Source organism: Staurois parvus, unplaced genomic scaffold (genome assembly GCF_062004578.1).
Source record: "Staurois parvus isolate SC_StPar_1 unplaced genomic scaffold, SC_StPar_1.0 ptg000390l, whole genome shotgun sequence".
Taxonomy (NCBI): domain Eukaryota; kingdom Metazoa; phylum Chordata; class Amphibia; order Anura; family Ranidae; genus Staurois; species Staurois parvus.
The window spans coordinates 9,561,769-9,589,620 of NW_028318186.1; the positions used below are offsets into that span (position 1 = coordinate 9,561,769).

The following is a 27,852-nucleotide window of genomic DNA, read 5'->3' on the forward strand; positions in this document are numbered from 1 at the left end:
GTTCAGACGTGCCGAGAGAAGAGGATTGGGTGGAAAGAGTGAATCAGATATGTAGGATGGAAAAACTGTATTATATGCAAGAGGACAAGATGGGGTTATATTACAGGAGGTGAGGAAAATGGGAAGATTTTATAGCCAAGGTGAAATATTATGAAGCAGTAGAGTGAGATATGTGAAAGTACCCCTTACTTAGGAAAAGGTGTAATGGAGGTATGCAGAGTGGGTGGTTTTATTTTTTGGGGGGGTAGGTTTCAGGGTGGGTGGGGGTAATGGGAAAAAAGATAGAAAGGGATATAACTAATGGTTATGTATGTTATATGAGAGTAATGATGGAACATGTATTTTATATGGAAAATGAATAAATATTTAAATAAAAAAAAAAAGCCTTCCACCCGGGGGGCTCAGGGTAGAGTCCTAATCCTTTGGGAGGAGGACTAGAAACCCACTCTTAAGTGCACCTGTTTGTGTGTGTTTTTTGTACATTTAGGTGTTTCGTTTTGCACACCACCACGGGTTAGGAAAAAAAAACTCAGAGGTCAGGGATCAGGTAACGTCTGTAGACTGCAGTCTCCAACTCATCACACTGCAAGCGTCAACCCAAACCAGCACAGATGGAGTGGTCCACATGTGCGGCTGCATGAATTGCTGTGCATGCGCAGGGAGCTCTGGTGGAACCACTTTTGTGTTGCCACTTTAGCAGGGTGACAGGTTGGACCCTACAATATGGGGACGCCTTTGGGGACAGACCCCTTACTTTGGGGACTGTCCCAGGGAAATGGGGACAAATGGTACCTTACACAACTCCTCATTCTCTGCACAAAGCTGAGGTTTGGTGCCACCTGCCAGTCGAGAATGGAATGCCAACTCAGGGAACACCCAATACACCTATGAGTAGTAGGTGTGTTGTGAAGAGGCACCACCTGCCAGCCAAGGATGAAATGGCAGCTCAGGGAACATACTAACAGCTGCAAACTCTGGGTGTTCTGTACAGGGGCACCACCTGCCAGCTAAGAGTGGAATGACAACCTCAGGGAACAGCAAAAACAGTGACGTGTGTGCTGTGAGGGGGCGCCAAAGTCCAAACAGCTGTGAACACTGAGTTCTTTACAGGTTTACCAACTACTGGCCAGGAGTGTAATTGACACTTCAGGAAATAGAACAGCTTTAAAATCTGAGTGTCCTGTATGGGGGGCACCATCGGCTGGCCAGAAATGGAATTTACACTTCAGGAAATAGTCTGGCTGTGAGCGCTGAATGTGCTGTGAGAGATCACCACCTGCTGGCCAGAAATGGAATTGACACTTCAGGAAATAGTCTGGCTGTGAGTGCTGAATGTGCTGTGAGGAATCACCACCTGCTGGCCAGAAATGGAATTGACACTTCAGGAAATAGTCTGGCTGTGAGCCCTAAATGTGCTGTGAGGGATCACCACCTGCTGGCCAGAAATGGAATTGACACTTCAGGAAATAGTCTGGCTGTGAGCAACCACCACCTGCTGGCCAGAAATGGAATTGACACTTCAGGAAATAGTCTAGCTGTGAGCGCTGAATGTGCTGTGAGAGATCACCACCTGCTGGCCAGAAATGGAATTGACACTTTAGGAAATAGTCTGGCTGTGAGCGCTGAATGTGCTGTGAGGAATCACCACCTGCTGGCCAGAAATGGAATTGACACTTTAGGAAATAGTCTGACTGTGAGCCCTGAATGTGCTGTGAGCAACCACCACCTGCTGGCCAGAAATGGAATTGACACTTCAGGAAATAGTCTGGCTGTGAGCCCTGAATGTGCTGTGAGGAATCACCACCTGCTGGCCAGAAATAGATTAACAGCTCAGTGAAGCATTGGAATATCTGTGAGGGTGTCCTCTAATTGTAATTTCACTCCTGGCTGGCAGGTGGCATCACACATGAATGTGCAATTTTATTTGTGCTTTTCTTTTTCTCCGCATTTTCAGGACACGCATAGGGCAGTCCATTCCTTTTAATAGGCTGCCAAAGTAACTCATGTGACTTTTTGGGCATTGAGCTTTATGGGGGTTTTTTAACTTCACGTATTGATGCGTTTGTTGGGAGTTTTTGCGCTCATTTATGAATTATGTGCTAAAACCACATGTCCGCTTGTGGGGCCATTAATTGTTAATGGCACCCCAAATGCGGCAAGAAGGCATGTGTTTTTAAGTACGCAGAAAAGTTCACCAAACTTCTCAAAATGCGCAAAGCTGAAAGCCCAAAAAGCCAACATGGTCTACTTTGGCGCATTTGACATGAGTAGGGTAGACCATTGAAATGAACGGGCTGTCCTATGCATATCACACAAAAATGCACATGAAAAAAAAAAGTATCAAATCAGACATTGAACAAAATACTAGGCGTGAACCCAGTTTCTGGCTGTTCCCTGAGGTGTCACTTCACACCTGGTCGGAAGGTGGAGCCCTTGTACAGAACATTCAGTGCTTATACCTTTTCGGACTTTTCCTTGTGCTGCCATTCCATTTTTGGCCGGCAGACGGCGCCCACATACACACACAGTGCTCACAGCTCTTCTGTCTGTTCCCTAAGGTGTTATTACACGTCTGTCTGGCAGGTGGCGCCCATGTACCTAACACACAGCTGTTTCCTGAGGTTTCATGACATTCCTGGCCTGCAGGTGGCACCTCAGCTTTTAGAACTGAGGTGTCATTTCACTTGTTGCCTGCTAGATGGCGCCCCCGACACTCACAGCCGTTCGAGCTACTCCCGGCCGGCAGGTGTCAGTGTGTGGAGCGGCGCTGTTCTCAGTGACTTTCTGTGGCCGTCCTGTGAGTCTCGGTGGTGATTTCCGGTGGGGAAGAGTGGTGCGGAGTGGAGGGAGCCGGTGGTGGTGAGTTTTGGAGGCGGCTGGGGAGGGCAAAGGGTACACCTTCATGGGCTGACTACACACTGTAGAGGTGGGGTCGCTGCTGGAGGAGCACAAGTCCCAGCATAGTCTCCAGCTGTGTCCATGGCAGGCCTGCGCTGTGTATTGCTGTGCATAGTGAGGACTACAAGTCCCAGGAGGGCCTCCTCATAGTCCAGGAGTGGTGGACTACAAGTCCCAGCATAGCCTCCAGCTGTGTCCATGGCAGGCCTGCACTCTGTATTGCTGGGCATAGTGAGGACTACAAGTCCCAGGAGGGCCTCATAGTCCAGGAGTGGTGGACTACAAGTCTCAGCATGTCCTGTGTGATAGCTGGCTGTGTATACACCTTGTCTTCCTGTAGGTGTGGAGGATGAAATCTGCAGTGGTGTGTTTTATTATATACACACAGTGATGTATATAGAATGGGGTATACCCTACTATATGGAGGGGGGATAGAGATATTCCCCCCAGAGCACCCCAATATTGCTGGCGTAAAGGATGGAGCCCCTCCAGGATAAAATGCCCCCCCTTCCTCTCTATGATCCCAGTTGTAGAACTATAGGAAAAAGGTTTTTTTTTTTTTCATTTTGGATAGCGTAAGGGAGGGTTTTAAACCATCAGATTTTATTTTTCCGCCATCTGTGTCCCATTTTGGAGATTTCCCTTAATATCTTGTCCCATATCCAAACAGGAAGTGAGAGGAAATCCCTGTAAATTAAGGGAATCCTTAGGGCCCCCCCCATTTCCACTCCGCCACGGTCTGATGTGATGTAAGGGCGCACTCCGCCACGGTCTGATGTGATGTAAGGGCGCACTCCGCCACGGTCTGATGTGATGTAAGGGCGCACTCCGCCACAGTCTGATGTGATGTAAGGGCGCACTCCGCCACGGTCTGATGTGATGTAAGGGCGCACTCCGCCACGGTCTGATGTGATGTAAGGGGCGCACTTCGCCACGGTCTGATGTGATGTAAGGGCGCACTCCGCCACGGTCTGATGCGATGTAAGGGGCGCACTCCTCCGCGGTCTGATGCGATGTAAGGGCGCACTCCTCCACGGTCTGATGCGATGTAAGGGCGCACTCCTCCGCAGTCTGATGCGATGTAAGGGCGCACTCCTCCGCGGTCTGATGCGATGTAAGGGCGCACTCCGCTACGGTCTGATGTGATGTAAGGGCGCACTCCGCCACGATCTGATGCGATGTAAGGGGCGCACTCCGCCACGGTCTGATGCGATGTAAGGGGCGCACTCCGCCACGGTCTGATGCGATGTAAGGGCGCACTCCGCCACGGTCTGATGCGATGTAAGGGCGCACTCCGCCACGGTCTGATGCGATGTAAGGGCGCACTCCTCCACGGTCTGATGCGATGTAAGGGCGCACTCCTCCACGGTCTGATGCGATGTAAGGGCGCACTCCTCCACGGTCTGATGCGATGTAACGGGCGCACTCCGCTACGGTCTGATGCGATGTAAGGGCGCACTTCTCCACGGTCTGATGCGATGTAAGGGCGCACTTCTCCACGGTCTGATGTGATGTAAGGGGCGCACTCCGCCACGGTCTGATGCGATGTAAGGGGCGCACTTCGCCACGGTCTGATGCGATGTAAGGGCGCACTCCTCCGCGGTCTGATGCGATGTAAGGGCGCACTCCTCCGCGGTCTGATGCGATGTAAGGGCGCACTCCTCCGCGGTCTGATGCGATGTAAGGGCGCACTCCTCCGCGGTCTGATGCGATGTAAGGGCGCACTCCTCCGCGGTCTGATGCGATGTAAGGGCGCACTCCTCCGCGGTCTGATGCGATGTAAGGGCGCACTCCTCCGCGGTCTGATGCGATGTAAGGGCGCACTCCTCCGCGGTCTGATGCGATGTAAGGGCGCACTCCTCCGCGGTCTGATGCGATGTAAGGGCGCACTCCTCCGCGGTCTGATGCGATGTAAGGGCGCACTCCTCCGCGGTCTGATGCGATGTAAGGGCGCACTCCTCCGCGGTCTGATGCGATGTAAGGGCGCACTCCTCCGCGGTCTGATGCGATGTAAGGGCGCACTCCTCCGCGGTCTGATGCGATGTAAGGGCGCACTCCTCCGCGGTCTGATGCGATGTAAGGGCGCACTCCTCCGCGGTCTGATGCGATGTAAGGGCGCACTCCGCCACGGTCTGATGCGATGTAAGGGCGCACTCCGCCACGGTCTGATGCGATGTAAGGGCGCACTCCTCCGCGGTCTGATGCGATGTAAGGGGCGCACTCCGCGAGGGTCTGGTGCGATGTAAGGGGCGCACTCCGCTACGGTCTGGTGCGATGTAAGGGGCGCGCTCCGCTACGGTCTGATGCGATGTAAGGGGCGCACTCCGCCGCGGTCTGATGCGATGTAAGGGCGCACTCCTCCGCGGTCTGATGCGATGTAAGGGGCGCGCTCCGCGAGGGTCTGATGCGATGTAAGGGCGCACTTCTCCACGGTCTGATGCGATGTAAGGGCGCACTTCTCCACGGTCTGATGTGATGTAAGGGGCGCACTCCGCCACGGTCTGATGTGATGTAATCGTGCACTCCGCCACGGTCTGATGTGATGTAAGGGCGCACTCCGCCACGGTCTGATGCGATGTAAGGGGCGCACTCCTCCGCGGTCTGATGCGATGTAAGGGCGCACTCCTCCACGGTCTGATGCGATGTAAGGGGCGCACTCCTCCTCGGTCTGATGCGATGTAAGGGGCGCACTCCTCCACGGTCTGATGCGATGTAAGGGCGCACTTCTCCACGGTCTGATGCGATGTAAGGGCGCACTCCGCTACGGTCTGATGCGATGTAAGGGGCGCACTCCGCCATGGTCTGATGCGATGTAAGGGGCGCACTCCGCTACAGTCGGATGCGATGTAAGGGGCACACTCCGCTACGGTCTGATGCGATGTAAGGGGCGCACTCCGCTACGGTCTGATGCGATGTAAGGGGCGCACTCCGCTACGGTCTGATGCGATGTAAGGGGCGCACTCCGCTACGGTCTGATGCGATGTAAGGGCGCACTCCGCTACGGTCTGATGCGATGTAAGGGCGCACTCCGCTACGGTCTGATGCGATGTAAGGGCGCACTCCGCTACGGTCTGATGCGATGTAAGGGCGCACTCCGCTACGGTCTGATGCGATGTAAGGGCGCACTCCGCTACGGTCTGATGCGATGTAAGGGCGCACTCCGCTACGGTCTGATGCGATGTAAGGGCGCACTCCGCTACGGTCTGATGCGATGTAAGGGCGCACTCCGCTACGGTCTGATGCGATGTAAGGGCGCACTCCGCTACGGTCTGATGCGATGTAAGGGCGCACTCCGCCACGGTCTGATGCGATGTAAGGGGCGCACTCTGCCACGGTCTGATGCGATGTAAGGGGCGCACTCCGCTACGGTCTGATGCGATGTAAGGGCGCACTCCTCCACGGTCTGATGCGATGTAAGGGCGCACTTCTCCACGGTCTGATGCGATGTAAGGGGCGCACTCCGCCACGGTCTGATTTGATGTAAGGGGCGCACTTCGCCACGGTCTGATGTGATGTAAGGGCGCACTCCGCCACGGTCTGATGTGATGTAAGGGCGCACTCCGCCACGGTCTGATGTGATGTAAGGGCGCACTCCGCCACGGTCTGATGTGATGTAAGTGGCGCACTCTGCCACGGTCTGATGCGATGTAAGGGCGCACTCCTCCGCGGTCTGATGCGATGTAAGGGAGCACTCCTCCGCGGTCTGATGCGATGTAAGGGCGCACTCCTCCGCGGTCTGATGCGATGTAAGGGCGCACTCCTCCGCGGTCTGATGCGATGTAAGGGCGCACTCCTCCGCGGTCTGATGCGATGTAAGGGCGCACTCCGCCAGGGTCTTATGCGATGTAAGGGCGCACTCCGCCAGGGTCTTATGCGATGTAAGGGCGCACTCCGCCAGGGTCTTATGCGATGTAAGGGCGCACTCCGCCAGGGTCTTATGCGATGTAAGGGCGCACTCCGCCAGGGTCTTATGCGATGTAAGGGCGCACTCCGCCAGGGTCTTATGCGATGTAAGGGCGCACTCCGCCAGGGTCTGATGCGATATAAGGGCGCACTCCGCCAGGGTCTGATGCGATGTAAGGGGCGCACTCCGCCACGGTCTGATGCGATGTAAGGGGCGCACTCCGCCACGGTCTGATGCGATGTAAGGGCGCACTCCGCCACGGTCTGATGCGATGTAAGGGCGCACTCCGCCACGGTCTGATGCGATGTAAGGGCGCACTCCGCCACGGTCTGATGCGACGTAAGGGGCGCACTCCGCCACGGTCTGATGCGACGTAAGGGGCGCACTCCGCCACGGTCTGATGTGACGTAAGGGGCGCACTCCGCCACGGTCTGATGTGACGTAAGGGGCGCACTCCGCCACGGTCTGATGCGACGTAAGGGGCGCACTCCGCCACGGTCTGATGCGACGTAAGGGGCGCACTCCGCCACGGTCTGATGCGACGTAAGGGGCGCACTCCGCCACGGTCTGATGCGACGTAAGGGGCGCACTCCGCCACGGTCTGATGCGACGTAAGGGGCGCACTCCGCCACGGTCTGATGCGACGTAAGGGGCGCACTCCGCCACGGTCTGATGCGACGTAAGGGGCGCACTCCGCCACGGTCTGATGCGACGTAAGGGGCGCACTCCGCCACGGTCTGATGCGACGTAAGGGGCGCACTCCGCCACGGTCTGATGTGACGTAAGGGGCGCACTCCGCCACGGTCTGATGTGACGTAAGGGGCGCACTCCGCCACGGTCTGATGTGACGTAAGGGGCGCACTCCTCCACGGTCTGTTGTGATGTAAGGGGCGCACTCCGCCACGGTCTGATATTTTGGATAGAATGGAGAGGGGTTAGAACCCCTGTCAGTTTTTATTGCTGTCTATGTCCCCATTACCACTTCCCATCTGCCCTATAGCATAAATACTGCCACAGGGCAGCACGGGTGCTCAAACTGATGTGTATATATACGTGATTTTGCATTTCCGGGTAGGGGGCACAAGCGCCCTACCCGCGCTGCCATTCGTAGCTGCGGCTGTCAATCACCGGGCCCTGAATGGTAATTACTCGCTGGGGCCTGGTGATTTCCGAGGATCTCAGATGGGGAGGAGAACTGTTTTGTTTACTAACAGTCCTCCTTCCTGTCAGCTGCGGCACACTTCTGTGGATGGCTGTGCACAGCACAGCCATCCACAGCAGTGTGATTACAGTGAAGCACCCCGCCCCACCCCCTAGTAAAACTCTCCATGCATACAGTTAACCCTTTGACCACCCCCCTTTGATCACTCCCTGCACACTGTTAACCCCTTCCTGCCCAGTGCCATTAGTAGTGCCAGTGCTTTTTTTTTTAGCACTGATCACTATATTGGTGTCACTGGGCATGCCAGTGACACCAAGTCAGTTCCCCCCAGTGTCAGAATGTCCGCCGCAGTCCCGTTATAAATCGCTGATCACCACCATTAATAGTAAAAATTAAAAAAAAAAAATCCCAGTATATATACCGCCATTTGTAAACGCTATAACTTTCACATAAACCAATTAATTTACAGGTATTGGGATTTTATTTTTCAGCAATGACAGAGCAGAATAAATTTTGGTGTAAATTTATGACGAGATTTGTTTTTTATTTTTTTTTGCTGGACATGTTTAATAGCAAAAGTCAAAAATATTTTTTTTTTTCTCAAAATTGTCAGGTTTTTTTTTTATAGCGCAAAAAATTAAAACTGCACAGGCAATCAAATACCACCGAAAGAAAGCACAAGTCATGGGGAAAAAAAAAGGACGTGAATTTCATCTGGGTGCAGTGTTGCATGACCGCGCAATTGTCAGTTAAATTAACGCAGTGTTGTAACGCAAAAAATGGCCTGGTCAGGAAGGGGGGGGAATCCTCAGGAGGGCAAAGGGTTAAGGAAATTCAGCCTTTCCATTTGTCCTTTTTACCATTATAAGTGAAAGTAAAAGAAAATCCCAAATTTTGAGTTGTCCCCAGAAAAGTAGTAGGGGGGAACTCTTCGAATGGGGACTCTATTTCTGGTGACCTGGGGGGCCCCAAGGAATTACCTTCATTTGCAGGGATTTCCTCTCACTTTTTGGCTATGGGACAGGAAGTATAACCCTCCCTTACTCTATTCAAAATGAAAAAAAAAACAACTTTTGCTTATAGTTGTACCGTATTTGCCGGCGTATAAGACGACCCCCCTACTTTTCCTGCTAAAATGTAGTGTTTGGGCTATACTCGCCGTATAAGACTACCCCTCTTCCAATGCACACCAGTGGGAGGAATAGTGCCCCATCATTGGTGTCAGTGGGAAGAATAGTGCCCCATCATTGGTGTCAGTGGCAGGAATAGTGCCCCATCATTGGTATCAGTGGGAGGAATAGTGTCCCATCATTGGTGTCAGTGGGAGGAATAGTGCCCCATCATTGGTATCAGTGGGAGGAATAGTACCCATCATTGGTATCAGTGGGAGGAATAGTGTCCCATCATTGGCATTAGTGGCAGGAATAGTGTCCCATCATTGGTATCAGTGGGAGGAATAGTGCCCCATCATTAGTATCAGTGGAGGAATAGTGCCCCATCATTGGTATTAGTGGCAGGAATAGTGCCCCATCATTGGCATTAGTGGCAGGAATAGTGCCCCATCATTGGCATTAGTGGCAGGAATAGTGCCCTATCATTGGTATCAGTGGAGGAATAGTGCTCCATCATTGGTGTCAGTGGGAGGAATAGTGCTCCATCATTGGTGTCAGTGGGAGGAATAGTGCCCCATCATTGGTGTCAGTGGCAGGAATAGTGCCCCATCATTGGTATCAGTGGCAGGAATAGTGCCCCATCATTGGTATCAGTGGCAGGAATAGTGCCCCATCATTGGTGTCAGTGGGAGGAATAGTGCCCCATCATTGGTGTCAGTGGGAGGAATAGTGCCATCATTGGTGTCAGTGGGAGGAATGGTGTCCCATCATTGGTGTCAGTGAGGGGTGGAATAGTGCCCCATCATTGGTGTCAGTGGGGGGGGGAATAGTGCCCCCTCGCCGGTGATTGGCTGCCTGTGTGCCTTTCCTGAGCTACAGTTCTGGCGGCCAATCACCGGTGAGGAGGTGGAGCCGAGCAGCCGCACGAACATCCAGTGGCCGAACTGAAGGAGACGCCGCGCTTCCTGGACCGGATCGTCGTGGGACTGGATCCAGGTAAGAGACATCAGCCCCTGCAAACCCCTGTACTTAATGCCGCAGCCCCCCTAACATGTGTACCGGCGTATAAGACGACCCCCGACTTTTGAGAAGATTTTCAAGGGTCAAAAAGTCGTCTTATACGCCGGCAAATACGGTACTTTTAATGCATGTTGCAATGCACTGTATATTCAGTGTTCTAGTGTGTTTGTGTGTCACGATACACAATACATTGCATCATTGTGCATCTTAAGGCATGCAAGGCCATCTATTTTGATGCATTTCCACTAGAGAACACATCAAGCAAAAAGACAAATCCAGCCATACAGAATTCCAGCCTAAACCTAACTGTTCTTAAAAATGTGCCCTCCATAACACCTATGGTGACTATCCTGTGTAAAAAAAAAAAAAAAAATATATATATATATATATATATAAAACTATTTTTAGCTCACTCTGGTGATCTCCTGTGTCAGCCAGTACCAGCTGCAGGGGGGAGTGATCATTATAGAAGAACTTCGGGCAAAATGTTTATTTTCCCATTCATTGGGACTGTACCTGCACTGCATGGGTTATCTACTCATTTTGTCCAAGTAAAAGCTATGCTTACCGTATCCTTTGGAAATCGGTGTTCCCCCCCCCACACATCCAGCAGTGGATTGTTCCTACCGTTCTCACGTCCACAGCTGGTCAATGGGCCTAATAGCTTCAGGCTGCCAGACGCAGCCCTTTGCTTGCCTTTATCCGGCCCTTGAGGTATTATTCCTTCCACTGACACTAACAGTGCAGCATAATTCCTGCCACTGACAACAAAAATGGGGCACTATTCCTCCAACTGACACCAACTATTTCTCCGCTAATACCAAAGATTGGGCTTGGTTTACTCCCACTGGGCACAGTTTGGCCCTCCTAAAGTCTGAAGTAAACTGTCCCTTTCTTTAAGAAGTTTGGAGACCCCTGCCCTAGACAGAAGTGAGCCGTTAACACATGCAGTGCAGGCACAGCTCCACTGCATGGGAAAATAAAAATTAACCCAGTTTTTTTTTTTTTTTTTCCCAATACAGAAGCTGTCTAGAAGCAGTGCATCTCTCCTGGCATTTTAGTGCATCTGGAAGGGGCAGGTGTAGCACAAGCCCCACTACAAGCAGCCTTTAACCACTTGCTGACCGCAGATAGCCGAACGACGGCTACACTGCAGCCGGCCAGTTCTGGGAGGACGTCATATGACTTCTTCCCAGAACGCACCCCCCCGGCGATCCCCGTGATCACTGTGTCCTATGGACACAGCTGATCACGTGATGTGGTAAAAGGCCAATCACAGCGGCCTTTTACCACATGATCAGCCGTGTCCAATGACACAGCAGATCAGCGGTAAATACAGTTGCCGGTTATCGGATCCACTTTCCTCTCGCTCTCACAGCGAGGAAAGTAAATGTCAGAGGATGGATCAGCACTGATGATCAGTGCCCTGATGATTGGTGCCCAGCAGTGCCACCCATCAGTGCTGCCCCGCAGTGCCATCAGTCAGTGTTGCATTTCAGTGCCGCCTATCAGTGCCCATCATTGTTGCATATCAGTGCTGCCTATCAGTGCAGCCTCATCAACGCACATCAGTGACGGAGAAAAATGACCTGTTTGCAAATGTTTATAAACAAATTTAAAAAAAATGTTTTGTTCAAAATTTTTGCTCTTTTTTTGTTTATAGTGCAAAAAATAAAACACCCAGCGGTCAGTACATACCACCAAAAGAAAGCTCTCTTTGTGTGAAAAAAGTGATAAAAATGTTATATGGGTACAGTGTTGCATGACCACGTAATTGTCAAAGTGCGACAGCTGAAAGCTGAAAATTGGCCTGGGCAGAAAGGGGGTATAAGTGCCCGGTAGGCGAGTGGTTAAGTCTGTGGCAGGCTTCAAGTGAACGCTGTACCAGCTACCAGTGCTATCAGCATTTAGGGCCCTTTGTGTTCAGGGATGAAAATCTGGGATGCAACTCTTCTGCGTTTCAAACCGTCATCCCTGAACACAAAGGGCCCTAAATGCCCATACCATTGGGGACAATATTCAGCCGTAGGCTGCCATAGACATCACAGGTGCAAACTCCAAGGCTAATCATCATTTATACGTGATTACAGAGTATCGCTCACCCAGGGGCATATTGTACATGTCCGGTGTGCAGACACTTCACTGGCTGCAGGCTTGTTCCATTTCTTTCAGTTGCATAGCTTCCGTTAAATCACCCATGTAATTATGTTGTTTATTAAAACTTGTATCCTTTAAAAGTGACCATTAAACCAATTTTTATTTTTTTATTTATTTTGCAGACCTTCAGATAATCTGGCTCCCCGTATACTGAAAGAGAGAGAATTGTAATTTAATTGCGTCATTCACTCAGGGAGTCGCTATGGTGTTCTACTTTACTAGCAATGGTAATGTCAACTTTCAAATAGAATATATTTACGGTCAGAGATGTGCAAATAATAGCGCCCGATGCCCGTGACAAGTAGTTTCAGGCGCCAGGGAGGTGGCTTTTTGCTACATTTAACCCTGCTGCAGGCGCTTGCTGCTTATCAGGGATTGCTTTTTACTGGGTTCATAGTCAGCCTGTCACAGTCCACTCAGCCCTGGCACAGAGTACAGCCAGCTGCACGCGCTTTCACACCACCCTACTGCATGCTCTCGGGCTTCTTTCTCTGTCCTTATGGAGGGGGCGCACCTCATGCTCGTGCCCACGGAAGAAACACAAGGAGGGGGGAGCGGAGTATCGAACGTGTGTAGGAGAAAGTGAACCGGACCAGAGGACAGATCATCGGCACAGCTCCAGCTACGGGATTTAGAGGGATAGGATGCCTGATCATCTCAGTAAGGGAAAAAAGGAGGGGTCTAAAGTGTAACGGTGAGAGGTTGGAGGACCAGTGCTCAGCATTCCATCCTTTCCTTGCATGCGGTGCCTGGAGCTTGTGCCACAGTTCTCTCCACAGTCTGCAGTCCACTCATCAGCCAAGCTTGGCATGGGTACCCCATCTTTCCTGTCATCCCTTCCTGTCTGTGCCAGGTCATGTCAGAGGGGCAGATGTTCCTGACTGGCTGTGACAGTCCCAGATTTACCATATTTAGTCCCTGCAAATGTCAGCCCTGTCCAGTAGCCCAGGAGACCCTTTCCTTCTGATATATTCTGGGCCTCTTTTAATCTTTTTACCTGGAGAAAAAGTATTTGTCATCTAAATAAAGTCCTTGCAGGGCTCTTTGGGCGCCGGAAGTTGAAAACACGTTGCATCGCTGTATAGAGGTTCATTTGATTTTCCTCGGTGAAGCTTCCGAGCAGAGGGGACCAGGCGACTTCCTAACTGTGTGTAAAATGACCGAACCAGAAGTGAACCCCAAAGCCTACCCATTGGCCGATGCTCAGCTTACAAAGACTCTTCTAGATCTGGTACAGCAGGGTTCCAATTACAAGCAGCTTCGTAAAGGGGCCAATGAAACCACAAAAACACTAAACAGAGGGATTGCAGAGTCCATTGTAATGGCAGCTGATGCAGAACCACTTGAGATCATTCTTCACCTTCCTCTTCTCTATGAGGATATGAATGTCCCCTATGTCTTTGTGCGTTCTAAGCAAGCTTTGGGAAGAGCCTGTGGTGTCTCAAGACCAGTTGTTGCATTTGCAGTTACTATTAAAGAAGGTTCCCAGTTATAGCCCCAAATCCAATGTGTCCAGCAATATATAGAGAGACTACTGGTGTAATATATATATATATATATATATATATATATATATATATATATATATTTATTTTTTTTTTTTATTTATTTATTTTTTTTTTATTGAAATGACAGTGGGCTCAGTGCAGTATTGTGCATTGTACATTTTTTTTTAACTAGCCTAAAAATCTAATCTGCTTATGTAGGACTATTACGAATTCCAAAAGAGTATTTAACAGTGACTTCTTTAAAACATCCCTGTATGATCTGTCATGTTTAAGTTTAACATTCAGTTGTGGACATATAGTATTTTGACTTTTGAAAAAAGGAAAATGCTTAAAGAAAAATTTCAGTAAATTTGTCCCCCCCATGCTAAATAAAAAAGTCCTTGCAGAGAAATGTTCCTTGATGCCACATGACAGCTTTGAACATGTTACGCTAAGATGAGCCCAGTGGTACAGTGTCCCTTTAAAATGTTGGCAGCTATGCAGTGCCACCCTGGCAGAAAGTGCAGGGCCCTTTAAAATCCTCTGGGCCAATGCAGGATGTCCGATTTCAACTATACTGGTGACAGAAGTGCTGGATTAAAGTAGTATTAAAGGTTCAGCTTTAAAAAAAAACAAAAACAAAACTTGCCTGCTCTGTGTAATGGTTTTGAACAGAGCAGTCTCAATCCTCCTTGGGTCCCCTGCTGATGCTCCTGGCTCCTCCTCCTTGACCAGTGCCCCCAATGCAAGCTGCTTGCTATAGGGGCATTGGGGCATGCTCGCTCCTGAGCCCTGCTCTATGTGTCCATAAGATACACACAGAGCTGTGGGTTGGCCTCGCCCTCTTGCTCTCTTCTCATTGGCTCCCTGGCTATGATTGACAGCAATGGGATCCAACGGCTCTCACTGCAGTCTCAGCCATCGATGTGAGGGAGCCGCAGGACAGCCGAGGCTCTCATGCATATCGCTGGATTGGGCTCAGGTGAGGGGAAGCTGTGGGGGGAACTGCACACAGAATTTTTTTTAGAATGCATGACGGTGAAAAAACCTTTAGCCTTTACAACCACTTTACATATGTCACATAGCCCTCCTGGCAAGATGATTCCTAAACGCACAGGGGCTGGTTGTTAGGGGTCAACAATCTTGCAGATGGCACTGTATTGTTGTGTCTAGGCATCTCATCTTTGTTTTACTTTATGCAGAGGTTTTTTTGCTGTTGTGCTTTTTTAATTAATTCTGTTGTTTAGCTTCTGTTGGGTACTGATGTGTATGCAGTAGATTTTCAAGTAAGATCTGTCAGGAGTGGGAAGTTCCGGAGGAACTACTGGGGTGATCTATAAGGCATTACTTTTTTTTTCTCCCTCATTGGCGCCAGTGCCTCACTTACTCGCTCAACAGATGCGCTTCTGCTGAGCGTTAGGAGTGCACAACACTCTGCTTTCCTGATGAGCACCCTGTCTGTACTCATCACATTGCAAGGTCTCTCCCCTCCCTGCCAGTTCCCGGGTGTAGTGCTGGAGACAGGCAGGGAGGTGCAGAGGAGATAACCAGCGCAATGTTAAAAACATTAAAACTTTACATCGCCATAAAGCCCCTTTTCGTTTTTAAAAGCCCCAGACATTTTTTATCAAGACAAGTAAGATTGTCATGCGAGACAAGTAGATCGAGATCTTGATTTAGTCCCTTGGACAAGTAATTTTAAAAAAAAATTACCACACCCCTGTATTGTACACGTGTTTTTACTGGTAAGGTCATATGTAAATGTAAGATCAATTTTTAAGTGCCATTGAAGTATTACTTCTTGTCATCCACCTTACCATTTACCTTAAAGTAATTGTAAATGCTCCACCACCACCAATGGCTCCTACTGTTGTCTCTGAGCCAATGAGGGGGGAGAGATCGGGGCGAGCACCTGTACTCTTGTGCACGTCGCCTAAATGAGATCGGACTCAGGTAAGTATAAAAGGAGGCTTGGGGGGGAGGTGCATACAGAAGGTTTTTTACCTTAAAGTGATATTAGCCACTTGGCCTCCTGAGGATTTACCCCCATAATTACCAGGCCATTTTTTGCATTACGGCACTGCATTACTTTAACTGACAATTGCGCGGTCATGCAACGCTGCACCCAAATTTCCCACAAATTGAGCTTTCTTTCGGTGGTATTTGATCACCTGTGTGGTTTTAATTTTTTGCGCTATAAGCAAAAAAAGACCAACAATTTTGAGAGAGAAACAATATTTTGGACTTTTTGCTATTAAACATGTCCAGTAAAAAAAATAACATTTCGTCATACTAATACACTCCCATGGCTTCAACTATCACCTTGTTAAATCTAAATTATGATTCGGCACTTATATTGATGGCAAGCTTGCAAAATATTTGGTTTTTATGATTAGTCATAATTAATATTAATATGTGTAAGTGGTCTTTGACAAATGGTAGTATTTACTATTCTTCAATTATAGCTGAGACCAAAAGATATACAAGTTAAGCTGAAATAGTATATACCAGTTGAAAGTTGAGTAGACTATATTTAGAGATAGTTGGTTAAAAGTATTTGGTAGTTATGTCAAGGTTATTAGAAGTGACTTACTATTACAGTATGTATTTTAATAGTATTTGTTTGTATTTAGTATACGTTTCTAACATTGATACATATATACATTGATATGTTCTTAAGCTATACTATACTTTAAATATAGCTGAGGGTTACGTCATTAGCTTATAATATTATTTACATCAGCATACATATGTTCCTGTCCATCAAACATCATATGTATAGTATCCCCTCCCTTTTATGAAATGGCTTTGCTAAGCAGTAATAATTTCCATAGAAGGTATTAAGATCACTAACTATGACGTACATTTGCCTCTTAAAAGACCATGAGACTTCGGACAAGAGACACTCACTCACACACACACTTACAAGCTACATGACTCTTGCATACACACGTCTGAGAAGCTGCAACAGGTGCATACTGAGATCACTTCCGGCTACAATATAGTCACGTCCGGCTTCTCCTTCTTCACAAAGTCATTGAGAAGGACAGCATGGAGTATCGCACATGGCAAGGACAGAACAGCCATGACAGATAATCGTGACTTTGTTTTAAACGTTTGCTTGTCATTTTTACAATAGTTTTATCTACATGGAACTGTTCATAATACGCTTTACATTGTTATTCGACACCATTGTGTGATAGAATAAAATCACACTTCATTTTTTTATTTCAATGGCTCTTTCATTCATAATCGCCTCAAGACACTAGAAGAAGTATGATATGTGTCTAAAAATCCAACACACCTCTACACCGATGACACGCAAATTTACCTCTCCATCCCTCATCTCACCTCTTCAGTCTCCGCCCGTATCACCCACCTACTGAACAACATATCGGACTGGTTGTCGCTCCACTTCCTCAAACTGAACCTTTCCAAAACCAAGCTCCTAATTTTCCCCCCTGCCCGCACCCCCCCCCACCCTCTCCATGACCAACAACGCTACCATCAATCCCACCACGCAAGCCAAGGTCCTAGGTGTCATCCTAGACTCTAACCTGTCCTTCGAACCCCATGCCCAATCGCTGACTACTGCATGCAGGTTCCACCTCCGCAACATCTCCAAAATATGTTCGTTCCTAACCCCAGACACTACTAAACAACTCGTTCACTCCCTTATTATCTCACGCCTGGATTACTGCAACTCCCTTCTCACCGGCCTACCCCAAAACAAGCTATCCCCGTTCCAGTCCATCCTGAACTCAGTGGCCAGACTCATCCACCTTACCAACCGCTCCAATTCTGCCACCCCCCTCTTTCATTCCCTCCACTGGCTCCCAATTGCCCAACGGATCAAATTCAAACTACTAACACTGACATAGAAAGCCATTCATAACGCTGCCCCAAACTACCTCACCGACCTGATACCCAAATACCACCCTACCCGTAATCTTCGCTCCTTGCAAGACCTCCTACTCTCTAGCTCCCTGGTCTCCACCTCCCATGCCCGACTGAAGGACTTCTCCAGAGCTTTCCCCATCCTCTGGAACTCACTTCCCCAATCCATCAGATTGTCCCCTACCCTCCTCACCTTTAGGCTCACCCTGAAAACCCATCTCTTTAGGGAAGCCTACCCCACCCTCACCTAACAGCCAATCCCCTCCACTCCTCACTCCATTCCATCCCCCGCAGCCATCTCCCCCTGTATCACCATCCCCTCCCTCCTAGACTGTAAGCTTTAAAGGGCAGGGCCCTCGAACCCCTCGTGTATCGTGTATTGTTTTGCTACTGTATTGTCTTATGTCTTGTCCCCCATTCTAATGTACAGCGCCGAGCAAACCCTTTGGCGCTATATAAATACTCTGTTATAATAATAATAATAAATTTAGGCCACCATGTATTCTGCTACATGTCTTTGCTAAAAAAAAAACCCAAAAAATCCCAATACGTGTAAATTAATTGGTTTATGTGAAAGTTATAGCGTTTACAAATGGCGGTATAGATACTGGGATTTATTTATTTTTCTACTAGTAATGGCGTCAATCAGTGACTTTTAGCGGGACTGCGATGGACATTCTGACACTGGGCGGAACTGCCTGACACGCCAGTGACACCAATACAGTGATCAGTGCTAGAAAACAAGCACTGACACTGTACAGGAAGTCACTGGGCAGGAAGGGGTTAATGTGAGGGGTGATCAAAGGGTTAACTGTGTGCTGGGAGTGTTTTACTAGGGGGCACTGTAAACACACTGATCAGGATGGCTGTCCTATGGACAGCTATCCCAAGCAGTGTGCTCGAGTTGACAGGGAGGAAGATTGTTTGTAAACAAAACAATCTTCCTCCCCATCGGAGATGCTCAGTAATCACCGTGCGCCGGCATGTAATTACCGGCCGGGACCCGGTAGTTGACATTCACGGCCAAGAATGGTGGCGCGGGTAGGGCGCGTGTGTCCCCCTACCCAGTAAAGGAAGAATGATGTGTGTATATATATATATATATATATATATATATATATATATATATGTCATCCTGCGCACAAGTGTCGCCCTGTAGCAGTATATCAGCTATAGGGTGGTCCTTAAGTGGTTAAAGGTAAAACAAATAAAAAACATGTTATACTTACCTGCTTTATGCAGTGGTTTTGCACAGATTGGCCCTGAACCTCCTTTTCTTGGGTCCCCCACTGGCACTGCTGGCCTCTCCCTCCTGCCAAGTGCCCCCAGAGCAAGCAGCTTGCAATAGGGGCACCCTAGTCGCTGTAATTGCGGACAATGGGGTGCGACTTGGCATACGATTTGCACCCAGTGTGACCACGGTGTTAGTAAATAAACCCCAATGGCTCGAGAGGAGGGATTCCCCTGTAAACACTGTCTGTGTTGATAGGGGAGTAGAGAAAGGAATTTGCACTGTCTATAGCCAGCCTTAGGAACCAGAGTACGTGGAGGAAACCCACACAAGCACAGGGAGAACATGCAGACTCCATGCAGATAGTGTTTTGGCTAGGATTTGAGCTAAGGACCCCAGTGCTGCAAGGCAGAAGTGCTAACCACTAAGCCACAGTTCAGTGAAATGATAGTTGTGCTGGGAAGAATGTTACAGTAATAATTCTTGTTCTGAGCCCTGCTGACAGCATTTCCTTTATGTCTTCCACAGTTGTGTCTCCTCCGTACATGATATATATGGGAAAGGACAAATATGAAAGTAAGTTGTCGTTATTGGTAATAGACAGCATTGTACATTTTTTTTTGTACAAATAGATCTTTAACAGTTGTAAATCTGCAACATTGTGTGGCAAACATTTAAGTAGAAATGTACTTATAAAGTTGAATTATGTGAGGATCTGTTTCCCTACTGAAGGATGTGTAATTCTCATTAGCCAGTCTTGTGATTCACACATCTTTCTCTCTACACAGCCAGGAAGATGGCACCGCTGTTTGATATTTGATCTTTAGAATTGTCTTTGTTACCTGGCTGCTTATTGGACTGTGAATGTGCAGTGTGGTGATGCTGAGTTATTGTTCAGAGAACAAGTATGAAGCAAAGTCGTTCTGTTGCTGCAACATATAATTGTAGTGTCACCTGCCTGGCTTTGTAGTGTGATAGAGACATGTAGAACCCCTGTCAGTTTTTATAGTGTCCACACAGGAGATTTACCCACTTAATTTGTCCTATTGGCCACTGGCAGACTGAAATGTAAGGGAAATCCTACAGTTGTCACCAGGACAGGAATAGAGAGGAAATTTTCTAATGGGGACACTTGTTCCAGTGCCATCTGTCTACTAGGGGATTTCCCTTCACATTGGAGAGATTTTCTCACTTAACCCCTTCCCACCATCAGTATGCAGCTGTGGCCTTTATCCATGGGGCCGCATATCTGCATATCTCTCTTTGTGCTGGAAGCGCACAGAGACTGGGCTCTCACCAGGAGTTCTGAGTCTTGTATTAACGATTGAGACCCTGGACTCCCAGTTCCAGGTTACCTGATTGCTGTGATAGCCTCAGATTGGCTTTCACAATAATCAGTCACTGTGCAACCCTCCCCTGTGTTTTCTTTCTCTTCTGAATGGAGAGAATGATACATTGTATCTTTGCAGGGAGAAAGATGTAAATAAAAGTGTATAAAAAAGAAAAAAAAACAGATCAAGATTTGATCATGGTTAATTGTAAGGTCAAAGTAAGTGTCAAATGTCAGGATCAGTATATTTTAGATAGGATTTAAAAAACAAACAAATAAAACATTTTTTTATATTAATGTCAGTATGTTTTAGGTAGAATAAAAAGGCAAAATGCACATTGTTGTTTCTGGGCCCTACTACAGGTACATATAACAACTAACATACACATATGTGGTATTGCTGCAATCCTCAGGAGCAGGAGAATTTATTTTGGCTCATTCTTTGGTGGTAAGTTATGGTAATAGCAAGCAATATACAGCTATAAATATTAAAAAAACAGCAAGAGGAGTCTGATGGTGGTTGGAGCTGGAGGATAATTCTCTTGTGGTGGAAGTTGGAGGTCTGAATATAAAAGGTCTAGGATCCCTAAAAATTACCTAAAATGCGTTTATCTCACCAGAATCTGGTGAGTGCAGTATATATTTCTGTTTTGAGCACTTTTCTGGGTGGAAGTACATCTTTCTGGAGGAAGGACCTTTTTCTACTATCATATCGTGCACTTGTGATCAATGATTTTTTTCACAAAAGGAATTTTTTTCATTTATGTTGGAATGGGACTATGATTATACATATTTTTCTGTATGGTTATTAGGCATAATTTAAATTATTTGCACTGTTTTTTTTATATTTATTTATTTTTTGGTGTTAAGACACTTGGGTACAGCAGCATTTAATTTATTTATATATATATATATATATATATATATATATATATATATATATATTCTTACTTTTTTACATATTTTCTTGGTGCTGGTGATTTGTGGTTATAACATACAGCTATGTATTAAAAATTATAATTTTTTTTTATTATTATTTTTAGCCAGGAGATAGCCATTACCATTTACCACCGAAAGAAAGCCCAATTTTTCCTGGTAAAAACAAGGTAGAATTAACCTGGATATAGTAAGCAGTTGTGGTCAGGACTTTTTTTTCAGCAGGAACATAGGGTAACACAGTTCCAGCACTGAATGTATGTAATGGCAAGGGGTGCCTGATTGTGCTGCAGAGTCTATTGATGCTGGCTGCAGGGGGATCTATTGTTCCAGGAGGGAATCTATTTCTGGGGGGGTGTCTTGCTGCTGGGGAGGTTTATTGTTGGGGATCTATTGTTGCTGGGGTGTGTTTTATGTTTTGCTTGGGGTCATTTGTTCCTGGGAGGGATCTACTGTTGAGGGAGGTGTCTATTGTTGCTCGCTGCTGAAGGGTCTGTGGGTAGATCTGTTGTTGGTGTCGGGAGGGGGAGATCTGTTGTTGGTGATTGGGTATTTTGTTGCAGATGGTCCATTTTTGCTGAGGTTACTGGGGGAAGGGGGGGTCTATTGTTGCAGGAAATTTACTTGGCACCACAAACTCATACTTGCTTATGTATTCTTTCAAAGGGACTGTACTGGGAGGTGGATAGGGAGTGGAACCAAGAAATGGTACTCAGAGGTGGCTAGAGGCAGAGATAAGGGAGTGACTCAGAAATGGGCAGTTCCTGCACCTTTTCCCTGAGAAAAAAAGCCCTGGTTGTGATGAAATACAATAAAAAAGAGAAATCTCCCCCTAGGGTTGGGATTTTGTAGGCAATATGAGAACAATATATTAAAATAAGAATAACTTTTATTACATGATATTTAAAAGATAACACACAGTATTTTCCACATGCCAATCAAGTATTACAAAAGCTGAAGTGCAGCATATATCTTACAAGCAGAGATTAAAAATTAGTGCCCAACGCACAGCTCCTTCTTCAGGGGTAACTGCTTATAATGCAATAAGATCTGTAGCAAAATTAAGAATATACATATTATATTAAAAATATACACAAAACCAAACAAACAAAAAAACACCTTTCTCACATAATATCAATACTGCTGAAATATTGTGATACAGCACAAACGGGGTGACAAATGATTATTGGGACCAGTGTGGCCATGCATCACCATATCCAAATACCCCTCCTAGGATGGAACAGGGGGAGAGGGTGCAATATCCCCCAGAGACCCCGGAAATCACCGCAGGCAGACACTGGGATTACCTGAGGGCCAGTAAAGGGATAAAACAAAAATCAGAAAAATGATTTGTATATTTTATAATATCTGGAAGTATGTCCAAAACATCCACCTACCTGAAAGGTATAAGGGAGGAAGGGGGAGAGAAAAAAAGAAACAGGTGAGGGACCTCATCCAGATGGCAGAAAATGAGAGGTTTGTGCATTCCGCAATTGAATGGATCTTTCTGACTGTGTTATCTCCCACATTAGGGTCTGTAAATAATTATAATTCGATAGGAAAATAAACATCCTGAAAGTATTCATAATCCAATAAATTAACACCATATTTAGAATATTAGTTCCCCCCAGTTGATGCATTTAATAATAAAGAGCCACTAGGGCATCCGTGTAAGGGTAAAAGTATTAAATAGAAATAATCCAAAAATCCCCCAAAGTAGAAAGAAAAGGATTTTTAACTATCTAATGTTCCCATTTACCTCAATAACATAATTGTCAAGATAAGGGAGGCGGAAGAAGTTCACCGATCATGAAAGAAAGACTGATTGAGGAGTCCAGATTATATATAGGGATATAGAGGATCAATACCTCACACTTGTGACTCATTAGGTACAGTAAATAAGGTAAATAATTGGATGTATCCCAAAGCTGGCAAAAGAACCTACGAGCCCCTGGGTGAGCACGGCATGCAGGCGCCACCCCCCCTCCCCCACATATGTGACATGATGGCGTCACGCGTCAGACGCCCACTGACATGTGCAGATCCAACACGAGGAGACACATGAGGCACACCACCAAAGCAGCCAATAAGATGCCTGGTTAGTCCTCAGAGCCCCTCCTCGATTGGGCCAAAAAGGGGAAGATTGTGATGAAATATACAGTTTTACTAACATGTGAAAGTTGCTAAATTGTGTTCAGGCATTAGGATTTGTTTTACCCTCTGTCATTAAGGGGTTAATTTGTTTCCATGACAAATTGTGAAGGGAAATCTCCTCAACAGGACACAGACATAAAAATCACAAACTCGTAGATGCAATACGCTTTTTCATATGTAGTCTGCCAGTGATATTTTCTCTTGTTGGATTGTACAGGGGCTCTTGCCATCTGTGACTACTCATGAAAATTCTATGTGACTGTTGCTTGTAGACATGTCTCAATTAATTTTTTTTCTTTCTCTTAAAGATGAAGATCTTATAAAGTATGGCTGGCCAGAAGATATATGGTATGTAGAGGAGAGTTTACTGCTATACATATATTTTAGATGAATTGATGTTGGGGTTCCCCAAGTAGTTAGTCAGCACAGTTGTGTGACTCGACCTGCAACTCTGATAATTTTCCCAATGAATTTCAAATTTCATTGCATCTAGTTTGCAGCAGTTAGGATTCCTGACCTGCACAATTCTTCATAGACCACGGTACTCAGAACTCTTGTATTCAGATGAGTTTTAATTTATCTAGGAAAACGTTAGATTTGCAGACTGAGAAAGCTGAGTGGTGGGTTCCAGGTTTATTATGGAGCTCACTGAAACAGGTTTTCAAGGCACCAACTTGAACACATCTAATGTAAAGGATTTATTTCAACTTATACCAGCGCAAAACCCACAAAACAATAAAATACATCACCCAACCCATAAATAATAATTACTAAATATCACAAACTTTAAATACACTGTGACACAAAAATATTAATTAAAATATTAATGAAAAAAAAATATAATTTAAAAAATAATAAGTCCAGTGACAAAATCCAAAAAAACTGTCCCGTGAAAAAATTATATTTTCACTGGATTCTTCCGTGCCAGTGATACCTCCACCATCCACCAGTGCAAAACCAACATTAACCGCACTCACCAGATATTGGTGAGTAAAACGCCTTTCAGGGATATTAAGGGCTCCTGGACCCCCTTTAATTTGTATATGACCTCCAAATATTGCCTCCTCTAGGATATGGACACCTCCTCTGGTTACTCCTCTCACCGAATCCCCCAGAGAAAATCTGGAAGAAGAAAAAACCATAGTGTGATACCGTAATGATTTCAAATCTTAAAAGAATTTTTTCCAGACCACTCACATTTTAGCAGATATTAACCCGCATTTTATTGAAGCAAAACAATCTTTCTTTCATAAAAACGATTTCTGTATAGAGACCCCACAGCCAGGTATACAGCAGGATAAAATGTGAGTGGTCTGGAAAAAAATATTTTAAGATTGGAAATCATTACGGTATCACACTATGTTTTTTTCTTCTTCCGGATTTTCTCTGGGGGATTCGGTGAGAGGAGTAACCAGAGGAGGTGTCCATATCCTAGAGGAGGCAATATTTGGAGGTCATATACAAATTAAAGGGGGTCCAGGAGCCCTTAATATCCCTGAAAGGCGTTTTACTCACCAATACCTGGTGAGTGCGGTTAATGTTGGTTTTGCACTGGTGGATGGTGGAGGTATCACTGCCACGGAAGAATCCAATGAAAATATAATTTTTTCACAGGACTGTTTTTTTGGATTTTGTCACTGGACTTATTATTTTTTAAATTATATATATTTTTTATTTCATTAATATTTTAATTAATATTTTTGTGTCACAGTGTATTTTAAGTTTGTGATATTTAGTAATTATTATTTATGGGTTGGGTGATGTATTTTATTGTTTTGTGGGTTTTGCGCTGGTATAAGTTGAAATAAGTTTTTTTTGTTTTGCACCTGTGTACAGCAGCATCTCACGGGGAATAATGTGTGGAATAAGAGAATCCTGGGCGCTGAGGTTTTTTCTTTCTTTACTAATGTAAAGGATGTCTAAACCCAAGATCAGAAATATAATATAGTACAACTTACCAGTGGTGGCTGCATTTCCTTTATATTTTTTTTTAGGCTAAGGACATTTTCAGTAAATACCTGTTGATCCTAACAGGAATGCTGTGTTATTGTCACCTCCTATGAGATGAGCTGAGTGTTATTTTCTTTCTGTAAATTACTAGTCTCCCTATCTTCCTTGTAATGGAGATTGAGAGGAAGGATGACATGTTTGAGGCCCAGCCAAGATGTCAACTGTGACTTTCTCCATGGACATAGTGGAGTGAGAGAGCGTGGTCACCCAGGGACAGTAAGTGTGTTATCTGCAGGGTCTAGGTTAAAATAAATTAAAAAACAAGCAGCCCAGGTACAGTGAGTGAAGTGCAGCTCAATGCCTGAATATGAGAACTCTCAATAACAAAAATTGTCCATGGAGTTTGAGAGAGACTACTCTTTTCGAACAACACAAAATCAAAGAAAATTTTTCTCTAAAGCAAAACCAAATTTTTATTCACATACAAATATGATTAAAAGCATAACAAAATGCCAACGGGCACATCACAATATGATGGTTAGTTGCATGATAGTGTATACACAAAACAAGGTAGACAAATGATATCCTGACACGCTTCACATTTCGTAAAGCAGTGTTCACTTCCTCACGAGACAGTGATGTTACATAGGATAGGAAACCAAATACAGTCTGTATACATTAAAGTCAGACATCCTTTTTCTGCCAAAAAACCATTGGAATGCAACGGGGAAGACTGCATGGGATTGGCTCAGTCTGGGAGCTGTAAAAAGGGCAGAGATCCACAAAACAAGGACAACACTGAAGGAAAATTGGGCCAAGTTGTCAAACATGTAATAGATGGCTGCAATAGACATAGAATTTGGTAGTCTAACCCCAAAGGTCCAAAGTGTTCACAGCCATTGCTCAGTAAGAGAAGTTGAGAAAGCCCACCACTCTAGGCATGTATACTAAAGTATAACTAAAGGCAAAACTTTTTTTTTTTTACGTTTTGGATATAGTGGAGATGGATTAGAACCCCTGACAGTTTTTTTATTGCTGTCTTTGCCCCTGTTAAGGAGATTCACCCTCTCTTGTTTGTCCTGTTTACCATTCATATCATTGAAAGTAAAGAAAATCCCAAATGTTGGGTTGTCTCCAGATAAGTAATAGAGGGGAAATTTTCCAATGGGAACACTAGTTCTGGTGACCTGGGGATTCCCTAAAAAGGTCCTTAATTTGCAGGGATTTCCTCTCACTTCCTCTTTGGCAATGAGACAAGAAGTGAAGGGACATCTCCGTGTGGTTTTTTTTGTTCTCTACTACACTTTGTATCGAGCTTCCCCAGCTTTGTGTTATAGCTGCACAACCTTTGATTGGTCTTGGATGACCTTCCATATATCCTAGTATATATTGGTCTATCGACCCTCTACTGATCTGGTCCCTGAGCACAGGAGGTGTTGTATCAGTATCTACTTGTTCTGGTGACCTGGGGGTTCCCTAAAAATGTCCCTAATTTGCAGGGATTTCCTCTCACTTCCTGTTTGGCTATGAGACAGGAAGTGAAGGGACATTTCCGAAATCGGACACAGATGGTGAAAAAAAGTAAATCTGATGGGTGAAAACCCTCCACTACTCTTTCCAAAATAAAACAAAAAAAAAGTTTTCTCTGCTCTGATGATGACAGTTCTGCATTCTTCCTCACCGTTCCACGTAATCCAGGGCAATCTTCTCAGTAGATCTTTCTGTTGCAGGTAGCTTTCCCTTTCAGATGTATGAAGGCAAGTGATGATGCAACTCTTGTTCATGTGCAGTGGAGTTCATTATCCTGGCACTGGGCTACATTGCTCAGCATCTTGCAAATGCTGAAAGTGTGCACTGCACATGGGCTATGTTCATTTAGAAAAAATAAAACTAAATGTAAATGTTCGTTTACAAAAATAAAAATGCTAGCAAAAAGGAAAGGGGTTTTTTTTTTTTTGTTTTTTTCGGCAAAAGGGACACTCTCAATTAATAATCTCTTTTTTTCTGACTAAAGTTCTGTTTTAAAATGGTTGTAAAGCATTTTTAAATGATTTTAGTAAGCATGCTATATTTGCCTGCTCTATGCAATGGTTTTGCACAGAGCAGCCCATAACCTCCTCTGTGGGGGCCCCTGCTGGTGCTCTGGGCTCCACCTTTCTTCTGAGTGCCCCCATAGCAAGCTGCTTGCTATGGGGACACTCATGCTGGCTCAATCCTGAACCTGGCTGTATGCATCTATTCAGACACACAGTGCTGCTCAGCCCCACCCACCTCTCTCCACTCACAGGTTTTGACTGATAGTAGCAGGAACCAATGGCTCCTGCTGCTCTCAGCCAAGCCTTTGAGAGAAGGGAGAGGAGCTGCTGCTGATGGGACAGTGCTGGATCAAGATCAGGCTTCGATGAGTTTTTAGGGGGTGCTGGGGAGGGAGACTATTGGAAGGGTTTTTTTTTTTTACCTTCATGTGAATGAATGAAGGTAAAACCCTTTTGCCCTTACAACCATTTTAAGGTGAATCTATGCTGTGCTCACAAAATGCAAGCAAGAGGACAAAATACTAGTCACCAGCACTGTTTGTGGTCTTCCCATGGTTGCCCTTTTCCCCGTTACTGAC

The 27,852-nt window shown here is 46.1% G+C and overlaps 1 protein-coding gene and 1 pseudogene across 2 annotated transcripts in view; both read left to right on the plus strand.

The window, feature by feature from the left end:
* Positions 1–2,728: 2,728 nt before the first annotated feature.
* CCDC25 (coiled-coil domain containing 25) overlaps positions 2,729–27,852 on the plus strand; it is a 45,641-nt gene continuing 20,517 nt past the window's right edge. Inside the window, exons 1-4 of one of the 2 annotated variants that reach the window (XM_089686069.1) lie at positions 2,729–2,859; positions 12,376–12,480; positions 19,397–19,444; positions 23,597–23,636. In XM_089686069.1, coding sequence (XP_089542195.1) covers positions 12,456–12,480; positions 19,397–19,444; positions 23,597–23,636 — 113 coding nt within the window. In that variant the 5' untranslated portion in view covers positions 2,729–2,859; positions 12,376–12,455. The remainder of the gene's footprint in view (positions 2,860–12,375; positions 12,481–19,396; positions 19,445–23,596; positions 23,637–27,852) is intronic. The other variant, XM_089686070.1, reaches the window with a different exon arrangement.
* LOC149455670 (NHP2-like protein 1 pseudogene) lies at positions 12,576–13,796 on the plus strand (annotated as a pseudogene).